The sequence below is a fragment of the Sturnira hondurensis genome, unplaced genomic scaffold, assembly GCF_014824575.4.
Source record: "Sturnira hondurensis isolate 20B ecotype Veracruz unplaced genomic scaffold, ASM1482457v3 Scaffold0011378, whole genome shotgun sequence".
Taxonomy (NCBI): domain Eukaryota; kingdom Metazoa; phylum Chordata; class Mammalia; order Chiroptera; family Phyllostomidae; genus Sturnira; species Sturnira hondurensis.
The window spans coordinates 6,306,413-6,319,306 of record NW_028084009.1 but is presented as its reverse complement, the minus strand read 5'-3'; the positions used below and the strand labels follow the sequence as shown (position 1 = coordinate 6,319,306).

General features: G+C 51.3%; 1 protein-coding gene across 1 annotated transcript in view; it reads right to left on the bottom strand.

Annotated features, from left to right (window-relative positions):
- VAPB (VAMP associated protein B and C) overlaps positions 1–12,894 on the bottom strand; it is a 47,251-nt gene that overhangs the window by 10,293 nt on the left and 24,064 nt on the right. The window contains exon 2 of the mRNA XM_037059971.1: positions 8,332–8,484. Coding sequence (XP_036915866.1) covers positions 8,332–8,484 — 153 coding nt within the window. The remainder of the gene's footprint in view (positions 1–8,331; positions 8,485–12,894) is intronic.

Genomic DNA, 12,894 nt, shown 5'->3' with positions numbered 1-12,894 from the left:
GTTTGCAGTACGATAAATACTGACACGACGCATAAACAAAGCCACCCTTGGATCAGCAGCCTTTGTGAGCATGGCCGGAGGGCCGAGTGCCGTCATTCCCCATCACATTGCCACCCAGGAAAGCCCTGAGGGCGGGGACCACCCTGGTGACCTGGCACAAGAGAGGGGCATTGGCTCAGGAGAAACTGCAGTTAAGAGAGAAAGCAGTTTCACACAAACCCAGCCCTGAGTTCTGGTCTGGATCGGGACTCGGTGGCACTGGAAGTGCACATGTCCCTTACAGGGAGGGGACAGCATTCCTGTGCTATTCTAACCAAACCACCCTACAGGGCCCCAGTTGGTCAGGTGCATAGGAGACGCAACTGACTGGTGTCTCTCCTCCTTTCCCCCTCTCTAAAACAAGTGAGTCAAGTCTAAAAACCACATCTATCCCTCTGCAAAGGGGGGCACTTGTGCGATGTGAACGCAGGCACCCAGCGCACCAGGCAGGCCAGTGTGGGTGAATGCAGGCACCGAGCTGTTGGTGCGCCACCAGGTCACTGGGGGGATGGGGGCGGGGGGGGCATTCGCCCCCCCCCCCCCGAAATGACTCTCCTCCTGCCCGGAACAGCAAAAAGGTTGTGGCCACCCACCGGCTCTCCCTTCCTTCTGGGCCCCCAAGTCGGCAAGCAGGAGTGCCGAGGTCAAGCGGCCACTCAGACTCCGCACAACTTCCCGAACCCCGCTGGGCCCCAGCGCACGCCCGGAAGTCTGTCTGTCGCAGCCACTGTCATCTCGCGTCAGACTCAACGGGCTCTACCCTGTTAGCTGGAGCTTTATGAGAACATGACAGAATAAATGCTGTTAATCGTTTGTTCTTTTGGCTCCGTACATGCAAATTGTGACAGAAATTATGTACTTTTTCCATGACAGGCTATAAAAGAGCTTCCCATTAACTTAATTTATTTCACTTGAATACCAGAGACACTGATGATAAAACCCTCTTAAATGAACCATCTATCCTACTTTTAAAATGTATCTGCTGATACCACATTAAAAAGAAGCCTGTTACCAGGAGACAGCCTGGAGACCCGGGTGCCGCTCGCCGGCGTTAACACTGGGATGTGCCACCTGCCGCACGGCGGGTGGCAAGGGTGGGGTCCTGGGAGGAGGGCTCGGGGGCCATGGAACACTGGATGGGAAGACCAGACTTTCTTCAGAAGAGAAGAAAAGCAAACTATATCATACTTAACTCTTGCTTGCTCGCTCGCTCTTGAGCATGGGCGCGCGCGCACACACACACACACACACACACACACACTTTGGAGAAATGATGACTTGATTAAATACAGCATAAAAGTTCCCTATGAGAATCCAAGCAAGTCACACATCATTTTCATCTGCATCGCTGTGTTAACAGAGCTAATGAATAAAAGTCTAACAAGCATTGCAGTGCGTGCTTTGTCACCCATTTTATCTCAGAATCTTATCTTCAAAGTGCCCCTCCCTGTTTTATGGGACCAGCCTCAGCTCAGGCGCCACAGACACCTAGACTCTCCCACTCAGATCTTCCCAGTCTCTCTCACAGCCAAGTCACCTCGTTCTGGACCCTCGTAAGCCCACAGACGTGTCCCCCCCCCCGGCACAGCCTTGTCACTGTGGTGCTCCTCAGACTGAGCCCCTCCCGCTTCCCAGGTGAAGCCCATCAGCCCAGGTCTCCCAGAACACGACCCAACAACAGCCCCCTGCTGGCCCCACGGGTGTGTGCCCAGCGCCGGCTCCACCCAGGGGACACCCAGGGGCCCTGTCCTTCCCGAAGTCTCTTCTTACCATACTGCCCCTACCCAGCATGCTCCCCTTGTGGCCCCCTACTCACATCTCAATAACCTTGCCTGTCGGGGTTTCACCTACTATCGACTGAGAGCTCCTGTAGCACTTGCTGGCAGGTCTGGAGCGGGCCGAGAACACGCACTGCTAACACGCCCCCCAGCGGACACTGCCCTGAGGGTCCAGGAACCACCCTGGAGCACACACACTGCACCGCACCCCTGGCCCCGTGGCCCCTGCTGGGGGGCCATTTCACATCCTCACACGCACCCAGGGACCTTGTTCTATTAGTGGGCCTGGCTCTGCACAATCCTAAGCCCCTGCTTGCCCTTTTCACTCAAGAGCCCAAGACCAGGCAGGGCCTCACGTCTTGATGTCTCCCATCCTGGGGGCTCACCTGCAGTCTTTCACTGGTTGAGGGATGAGTACCCACTCCCCTTCCGACGACACTCGCGCTCCCTCTAGAAACCTCCCTGGGGAAGCACCCAGAGAGGAACCGGCTCTGACCCTCGACCCCCCGCCTCTCCTCTTCCCTGCTGCCCGGGCCCTGGCTGCCCCACCCCGAAGCCTAAGGCACCATTCCCAGTCCTCTGGCCACAGCTGTCCTCTCCCCTCCTTTTCCTGCAGTCTGTGCACCAAAAGGCTGCTGTCTACCAAACTGCACTTTTGGTGTAATAATGAAGCCATCGCCCCGCAGTTTCAAACTCATCCAAAGCAGCCCAGGGCTCGTGACCAGACCAGGACGACCAGTACTGACGCAACCAGGCAGGGCCACTCCAGCCCAGAGCAAAGTGGCCCAGCACTCGCTCGCACAGCGCACCCTCGCTGTGAGTAAACCCACTATTTCCTTTAGGGTCCTCAGAACGTCAGGAACATCGCCACCCTCCCGGACCTCTGCCTACTCAGGGACCCATGGAGGGGACCGTGAGTCTAGCAGACAGGTAATTAATCTTACCTCTCCAAAAACAAGTTAATGTTGAACTCTGTCTTTGTGTCTTCCCCAGGACCGTGAAGCGCCCCCCCCCCCCAGAGCACCGACCCTTCACAGGTGGATGAGCCCATCTGCGCAGAGATGTACCCACGTGCCAGCATCACTGGAGGGCGGGGCGAGCCATGTGCAGGCTGCAGTCAGAAGACAGGGCTCGTCCCCTCTTTGTAACAAACACCTGTAAACACACGTCTACTCCGAAGCCCCGCACGCCTCCCGCCCAGCATCACCACTCTGCGACGGAGACGGGGCAGCCTCTCCTGGGCCGCCCTCAGGCGAGCACAGACGCCCACGGCACCCCACCTCAGGAGGGCTGCACACCGGGGTCTCAACACGGAGCGCCGGACATGCAGGGGACGTCTGTGCTGAGGCCGCGGTCCTTCCAGGCCCTTCTCTCATTCCAGAGCCCTCACTGCGTGTCCTCCGTGGGCTCCTGTCTGCCCCCCACTGTGGCCACCTCTTGCCGCCTCCTCCTTTCACCCTGCTGGGTGACGGGTTAAGTGTATAAATACACAGAGAACTGTAACAAGTGCAAAGAACAGGACATTGTATGCCCCACAGTTCCGCTGAGTGTCCGCTCCGCAGCTGTGGCGCCGAAGTCACCTCCAGCTGAAAGTGCGGGGTCCTGCACACCCCTGTGCGCCCTGCTGACCTTCGAAAACTGACCGACTACGTCGACTGTGTCACACTCAGAAAAAGTGAAACAGAGTTCTTCTTAAGAAACTTAAATACTACAGTAAACTTTAAAAAAATCTTTAAAAGTAATAATTAAGCTTAGTTTGTTGGTGAATTCCTTTTTCTATAAAACGAGAATTTTTCATGTGGTGAAAGAGATTAGAGACCCCTGTTAAGTGTGAATGACAGCTGCTCCTGCCGGAGGAACAAACTTGGTTCACGAAAGCCACTTGTAAAATGTTTCTCTTATCAGAGCCGTCAGTTCCAAAGCAAAAGATCAGACGGACAGGAGGAAGCTGTGGGGACGTGCACCCCGCCGGCCCTCTCTCCGTGGACCACGTGCTTCTGCTCTGGCGAGAGCCACCGAGCGCTGCAGCCCCAGGCTGGCCAGTGCGGAGCGAGCAGGTTAGCTCCACTACCCCACATCAGCAAAACCTCAAAAGAATTATCAATTGCAATGCTACCCAATTCCCATTAATTGACCAATGTTTCCATTCAAGAAGAGTTGCTCATATCCACTGTCTGTCCTCGGGGTTTTACTGGGAGAACTCTGTGCCTTAAATGTGACCGAAGTGCTAAAAGGGGCTACACGTCAGGGACGAACACTGCTCCTTAATTCTTTGAATTTTAATTCAAAACACAGATTCAGACACTGAAAGATGTGTGTTTGCTTGTCTCTAACCATTTTCGATTCCCAGGGTACACTTGGGAAAGTGTGTCTGTACCTAAACACTGAATCTTCAGTGACGCTTTCCAGTGCCCCTCCGGTTACAGAGGTGGTCTGCATTTCTAATGTGCTTGGTGCACAGGCAACCGACGTGCACCACTGCACTGCGAATGGAAGCGTGCTTGCTCCTTTAGTGAGATTAGAATCCAGCGAAGGTTATACAAATACTAAACTTAGTATCATATACAGGAAGCCTAAGTATTTTGACGGGCCCATAATTTTACTACTTCACCTGCTGCACCCGCTGGTGAACGTGCTCTGGAATATTAATGGGAAACTCCCTCATTATTAAACTGCAGTATTAAAAAAAATCCACAACCACTAACAGCTTACCACAAAGACATTTTCGGAAATTATCTACCTTAAAAATATTTTCCCACTAGACACTTCAGAAAATAGATTGAATTTTGTAAAGCTAGAACAAATGAGGAGACCCCCCACTGTTTCAAACAACTCCTTAATTCAGAAAGTTCTCTTTTCCTTGCATTTAACATCTTGGGGGGAAAAACCCAACATCCCTTTCTCCACTCTCCATTTAAGTGCACCGGTTTTGCTGAGGTCCAAACCCGAGTAACTCAAACTCACCTCTGGGAGACGGTGTGTGTCAGGTGTAAGGGCCAGAACCACGACCTTCTGGTCCACCTGCCAAGAGAGGAAGCACCCGTGCCCCTCCCAATGCACAGCCTCACCCTGGGGGCCCAGAAGGGGCTCCTGGTGGAAGGAGGGGAGATGGGCCCCTGAGCAAAGAACAAGGAAGAACTCAAATTATGGACCTGAGCGACCAGCTCCAAAATAACAAAGTTTATAAAACAGAGTTGTTGTTGTTTTTAAGAAACCGATTAAGTGATTTGCCACCTTCTAAAGAAAATAGCACAAAAGGTCAGAATCTGGACTTTTGACAAAAAAATAAATCTAAGTTTCACAGTGTGTCTTCCAAGGCACACATCTGACAGCTAGAAGTTCTCACTTGTGCGTCACGCCCGTGGCCCCCCGGGCCAGCTCCCATGGCTCCAGGGGTGGGTTCCACCCTCCACCCCCTCACCCCTCTCTTTCCCTCCAGCCCCTCCCCTCTCTGAGAATGACCTTCCCTAACAGCTGTTCACTGAGGGTTTTTGGAAATGGGAGAGAAACAACGTGGAGTCAGGTCCTTTGCAGGCAGGAGGTGGTGCTCGCGTGTTGTGGGCAGTGCCTGCTGGTGGTGTCTGCAGTGCATCTGATGGCCGCCTGTCCACGGATTAGATCTGAAAATCTACTAGTGGCTTTCACTATATAACAGATGTAGAATATAGAAAGAAGAAAACACAAATTTCTTCTTAAAGTTAGAAAAAGTCCATAAATTACCGAAACGTATGCAGTTAGTGTATTAAATACATACACTCAACCCCCGACCACAAACTGGCCAGTCACGTCAGGGCCGGCGGAAGCCCCCCTCTGCAACACACCTTGGGTAACGGAGTGTGGCAGGCGTCCTACGGGGCGGGTACCACTCGCCCGGTTACAGATGAGAAAGCCACAGCCCAGAAAGGCTAATGGACTGGCCAATGATCGGCCTGTGAGTGAAACAGCAGAGCTGGGCTTCCTGGTCAGGTTTCTGGTGACCCCAAATCTAGTGACCTCTGAGACTAGTGGATGAGACCACACTTGGCCACAAGTGTGCCTGGGAAGAAGGGAGGCTGGTCTTCGGACGATCTGCACAGACGGCCCCCGAGGACGCCCTCTTTCCCAAGGAACCAGGGGCACACTGCATGTCCCCAGGATGGCACCATGTACCTGCATTTAAGAGGACCCTTGGAAAAGCGCAGTGCTCTTCACCCCAAGACACGAATGTCTAATAAACGACACAGTAAAACTGCAGCACACGGGCGCCAGCTTCCCGTGCCCACGGGCGAGAGTGTCCTAGAACCGCGACGACGCCTGGCCTCACCCGCCTGTAGCTCGAGCACTAAAACAAGCACCCACCGAACAGGAGCTAAGGAACCCTCCCTGGTCCACAGGCAAACGCTCCTGTCTCGTTTAGTAGGAAGGCCCGTGGACACATGGGCATTTTATGACTCAACTGCTCTTCCCCAAGTCCAATCCATGCTGAGCTAGGGCACTTCACGTCTGACATGTATTTGCCTGCAAGCAGAGGCTTCCCCTAACGCTGCTGAGGCAGCTTAGAGCCTCTGAGTCAGGAGCCAGGACACCTGGCTTCTGACATCAACTCTGCCACTCACCACCCAGACACTCCAGATGACCCCGCCCACTCTCTGGACCTTCCGTTCTCATCTGCCCCAAGAGGCCACACCCAGTGTCTTGGTCTTCCTTCAGTAGGTAATCATAAATCAAAACAAATGCCCAGAGTCAGTTATTACTTTAAAAATCATTTCTGTGGTGGAGAGGGATAGATCTTCCTAGAAGACACACACACACACACACACACACACACAGAACATCAGAAAGCACAACCACACTGTACAACTGCCTGTTGAGATTATTTTACCTAGAAAGCCATGTTGCTGCTCCCGTATTTACCACAAAAATTAGTCACTCTCATTTACTAACAACCTCTGCTCAAATGTGGTATGGACAAGGAAATTGAGGGGGGAAAAGTCAATGGAAGAAGGGAATGAAAGATGAGGCTGCCCTTGATTTCAACAGAAAAATGAAAACCCATGTGGGAGACAGAGAAGGAGAGAAACATTGATGTGTGGTTGCCTCTCACATGCCCCCACAAGGGAACCTGGCTGGCAACCCAGGCATGTGCCCTGAATGGGAATCGAACTGGTGACCCTTTGGTTCACAGGCGAGCACTCAATCCACTGAGCCACACCAGCCAGGGCCCCCCCCTTCAGTCTGGCAGTGCGCTCCCACTCCGGGTCTAAGAGCCTAACCTTCAGAGCCAGGCAGAGTAACCGCATCCTGTGGTCCCGAGCCTGTTTCCTGAGCCCACCATCGCTGGTACCCTCCTTGGTGCGATGGAGTAACAGTGCCCTCCTCCCAGGGCAGACAGCAGAAATCACAGGAAAGAATACGTGCACTGGCCCAGCACGCTGGAGACCCGCAGTGAGTACATGGGCCCCTACCTTCCCGACCTCTCCTGGATAAGAAGTTAGTCAGGAGTCCAGATCCGATCTCGGGGCCTCAGAGAGAAGTGCACAGGGGACAGCTGGTGTAGGCACACCACAACGAGAGCGCCCAGTGGGTGCGGGGAACGAGAGTTTGTCCAGCAGTCAGATAATGAAACACCTCCTAGCCTTCCAAAGACGTGAGTCATTTTCTTTTAGGTGTCAAGTGAATAGCCAAATGTATCACAATCAAAATCTGTCACGGAAAAAGCCAGCCAGGTACCCATTTTGAATGAGTAGTAGCTTCTAATGGTACAGAACCCACTGTGACAAAGTCTCCTGCTACTTACAGGATAAACACACACCCCTGTAGTTCCTTTGCAAACACAAAAGCATTCCTGGATCCAGAAGTTCTAATAAGCTAAAAGTTTATTTCATTTCTAAAATACATTAAACTCAAACCCATCACTTACATCTCCTTAATTCTGAAATCCAATTCTCAATTTGGGCACTTTACCAGCATCTTTTCAAAAGTTTGACTTTGCAAAATATATGCACTCTCAGACAGAAGGGGAAAACCCATCAGACATGCACAAAACTTACACCCTTGAATATATTCCAATTTCCTCAGCCCTCGTCTCCCTTAGCTTTTCACAATCAGTAAAGTGCAGTTACCAATCATTGAAAATGACATGAGCTTAATGTCAGAAATCATTTAGCTTAAATAAGAAAATAACTCCATTTAGCTTTCTCCTGCAAAGTAAAATTAAGTTTGTTTAGCCCTTTTTTATTTATTGCCAAAGGGCAGATTTAATTTCAAGGGAGTGAAAACCAAACTCATTCTGAAGTCTGAAGTTACCACTTTAATTTTGCTCTAACCACTGAGGCACAAAGGCTGTAGGCATTAAACCAAAGCAGCGTTAACTATGGAAAAACAACAGGTGAGTGGGGCCCACTGAGCTTGGAGGGCTGGGGAGAGAAGACTACCCTCCTATCTTGCTACACTGAGAACAGAAGCTTTAAGAAATCCCACGGGGCTCCGGGGGGCTCTGCAGCCCGCCCTTCTGGCCTCCAGCCTCAGGACTTACCAGATACATTAATCGCAGCCCCCGCGTCAATGATCCCACTGTTGGGCCTCACGCAGTACCTACGTGGCGCCGTGGTCTTCACTTTGAAACACACATTTCGGTCTGTTGGGTTGCCAAGCTTCAGGTTGGTAGTAACAACATCAGTGAAGGGACCTACGGAACGAGAGACAGACACTGATTGGGGAAGCTCACCAGGAGAGTCTGCAAGGCTGACACACAGCCTGGGGTTGGGCGGGGTATGCAGTGTGGTTAGGAGACGACTCGGGGTCCAAACCTCTCGCTGTCGTAGGTAACAGAGAGGAGCTGGGGTTAAAGCACCAGCAGGGACAGCTGGAATCCGCCATGTCCTCACCATGCCCCCGGGCACATGCTCAGACACGCCTCCCAGTGAAGGGCTCCTGGTGTCACAGACCAGGGTCCGAGTCACTACCACCGTCTGTGCATCCAGATAAGCAGTGGTCGTCAGGCTCTGACTCCAAGGCCGGCCCCCAGCCCGTGCTGGGCACCGACTCCACCCGACAAGAAGACGGCCGGCGGGGAGAGTGCATGGGGCCAGACAGGGGTGCGTAGTGGTGACCGACGACAGAGCATGCGGACGGCAGCAGAGGCAAGAAAGGCTTGGAAGTGTTCGCCGTCTGCACACACGGAACCCTAACACCATGCTGCCACCACCCCGGAACAGGCGCAGGCTCCCGGGGCCACCATGCTGCCAGGGGCCACACCGGCAATGTTGCACACAGTCTGACCGCCCAGGCTGCCAGGAAGACTGAACTGGGGCTCGGTGTCCTCGGGGTATATTTTATTATTATTTATTCGCTTTCTACTTTATTAGATTTTTTAATTAAAAAAGAAAAACATGCTTCTTACAACAAGCCAAACAATAAAAGACATAGGAAGAGGAAGTTAATAAGCTTCCCTTGTCCCCTGAGGTAACAATATGGGAATTTTCCAAGCCATCGATGCTCCTGCGAACAGTGCACACAACCGAGGGACCGGGACCTGCTCACCACACCCCAAACCTGCTTCTTCTCTGCACACCCGTCTACCGCAAGCACCGCCCACTGGGTTCATTAAGGATTCGGGTGGGAAGTGGGAACTACAAGACCTCTTAGGTCCTTTTCAAGTTTCTATCTTTTCACTGTGTAAATCAGTATCTTGTTTTTCCAAGCAAGCTCTTTACATTTACAAGGAAGTAGGAGAAGGGGGGGGGTGTCCACCAACTAAAAATACACAATGCTGCTTCACCAGATGTTCCTTAGGAAACCCAACCAACACAGACATTCAAATCCATAACCTGAAAACTTTCTAATGAGACTCATAAGCCCCTGAGGACAAGGGTGGTACTTTCTGGGTTCCTGTGTCTCTGGCGCTGTACCTGGCATCTAGAAAAGGGGTGTGTGAGTGTGAGAGACACACACAGAAATGCATGCACCAAGGAGGAAACTACCTCACAGATTACCACCAGCTAAATGCAAATCTCAGGCTGCTTTCTCTCCTCCAGAGGGGCTCAGGGGATGAAAAATCAATGTGATATGGGCTTAACTTAAATATAAATTAAGAGATCAATAATGGCAAAAAGGAAAAACGAAAAAGAAACCCCATTCCGAAATCCAATAGACTACTGTAAACTACTATGAAGCTGATTTTGAAACCGTGACTTCGTTTCCAGGTGACTTATGTGCATATTAGGGAACAATCCAGGCACAGAACAAATTTCACATCTGCGTATGTGTGACTGTCTAACAAGAAACGCTGGACGAACCCAGAAACTGGGCCCCGCCGGCAGCTGCTGCGCAGAAACGCACACCCCTGGTCCCCCCCCACCCCCCGCAGCCTGTCCACCCCTGGTCAGGGCCACACCGGCCGCACCTGGCGTCTCACACTCCCTTCTGCGGCAGGCGACCCTCCCCCTGCCTCTCCGCCCACTCCCACGGGCAAACACCAGGTCTTCTGAGGTGGATCAAGCGCCACGCTCAACCGCAGTGCTTATGTATTTCCTACCATTTAATGTGTGCAAAACCGTGCAACTGCTTTTACTGGTTTTGTGTCTTTGTATGTGTGCACACGTCCAACAAAGTTGAACAATATAGGTTATGTATGTAGTGGGTGTACACACAAGAAAAGGAAAAGGGAGAAAGAGAGGAAGAGAAACACAGATGTAAGTGTGAAACAACTGGTGACTCTCGGACATGCCCCGACTGGGGACCAGACCCCCACCCGGGCACACGCCCGGCCCAGGAGCTGAACCGGTGACCTCTCACTTTGTGGACGATGCCCAGCCAACCACACCGGTCAGGGCCAAGGCTTCTCAGGGCACCTAACTTCATCCCCCCTCACGAGTCCTGTGGGTCTGATGGGCTGTTTTGTGTGGAACGATCATTTTCAGGAATGCCTGTGGCACACTGAGACGGAACCAACCATATCAGTGGGTCATCTTTCGTTTGGGGGTCACGTGTGCTGAAAGCTATTCTCACTTCTTGAGCAACGTTACCTTCAAGAATGCAATGCCTAACTAGCAGTCGTCAGTTCGCCTCTCCAGTAAGTCCTGCCTCTGGTCCTCCTCGTGGGAGCTGGCGGAAGCCTTGAGAGGAGGCACTGTGTAGGTGCGTGCGGCTGTGGCCAGAGGCGGGGCGGGGCAGAGCCTTTGGCGGGGCATCACCAACTGGCTGTGCCGTCTCCCCACGAAGAACTACAAGTTTATAGAAGAGGGTAGGTGCCCTGTGGCCCAAGAGGATTTTCAGCTACCACGAGGGAAAGCCAGATGCTGACCACACTCCCCCCGTGGATGGAGTTCTTGGCACTAGGGGAGAAACAGGACGCCTGGTGCTGAGGCAGGGTTCGGGGGTGCGGCGCCCTGCCCCGCTCTCCGGGCAGCAGCTCTCTGGGCGCGCAGCCCGCCTCCGCACGCACAGGGAGGAAGGCCAGCCCCCGCAGAGCCTCTGCTGCTTTGGGTGGAGAGCACGTCAGCAGCAGTGAGAAAAGATGCTGCTGAATACAGCTCCAGTCTTCAGGGGTCAGAGACACACTCATCCAACAACACACACACCTCACAGACGCCATTGCCACCCACACACACTCCAGGCCCTCACACGCCAACCGCCCATCACAAGGACTCCGCGTGGATCACAAGGACTCCGCGTGGGCCCTGCTCCCCCTCAAAGAGCCCCACAACAACTCTAGGGACAGAAGACAGATCAAAGGTGTGTCTTTACCACGACTCACCTAGAAAGGGGCGGACTTTCAGACAGAGAGCCCTAGGCAAAGGAGCTCTCACCAACAATGTGAAGGTGATTTATAAACTATCCGGTCTTCAAGCTTTCCAGACATAAGCTTGAAGTTATTAGTTTCAACAAAATTCTGCCTCAAGAACACAGAAGCATCTTCAGATTAAAATGCCAACAATTTAAAATTACCCACAAACACTAAAAAAAAAACAACCCCAGATTTTTCTGGGCTCGAAGTACACTGAGGGCGTAATGCAGGGATGCTAGGAAGAGTGCCCTGATGGAACTGAACACTTGCTCCGGCTCGGCTTCCAGAGTCTCTTCCTCCCACCCCACCTCGGGAAGCTGGGGAAGCCTGATTTCTTAAAATACAGGCAAGTCCTTAACACCACAGATAGGTTCTGCCACCATAAGAAAAATGACATATAAAGAAACCAATTTTGCCACGGGCTAATTGATATAAACAAGAGGTCAGTTCCTACGGCATCTCATCAACATTATAGCGAAACTACCTTGAACAAAACAACATTAATTGAGGAGCCGCTGTATCTGTTTATCCCTTAACACTGACCTTTTCTTCCAGGTAACTCCATAAAAAAGGAAACCAAATCTAACTGTAAAAACTAAGCCGTTTTTGAAAATTCCCCCGTTAATCTTTTATACAGCAATCTAAATACTGTTTCAATCTGTATGAATCACATAAAAAGTAATCTAAATTATTAAAAGACAGTATTTGTAGTAATAAGCAAGAAAAAATAAATATCCCAGATTTCTCCTCAACACTCAACCATGGGCCTCCAAGTATTAAGGATTTCTTGGGCTTTCATGGGTTTTTAATCTGTAAGACTCTGAAGGGAAATGCACTGAAAACACAGGAGCAGCAGAAGTACGGCCTGCCTGCGTGCGACTGGTGGGGTAACAATACCGGTAATTTACAGTTTTAGGTTGAAGATTTCACCCAAAACAACATTATGCTGTGCTTGAGTGTGATATTATGTTACAGAATTGCACACTTGTAATTTTGTGATGAAAGATTTTGTAATTAAAAGGGATTTTATTTGTGCCGGACCCCGTACGTGCAAGTGAATAACATGCCTGGGAAAACAGCGAAGTCTCATGAGAAAAAAACCAGACATTTATAAAAAAAGGCCAACCCTTCTCTCCCCACCCCTGGCAATTTACTCTAAGACTTTTATCGGAAATAAATTCTATTCAATTTGAGTAATTATAGGAAATAAACCATGTTAGTCTTCTCCTTTTCCCCTGTATTAATGAATCAGAATAGACAAAAACCTCAATAAAAATGATGTAAGGGCTTATAAGCATCATTCAGATTTTT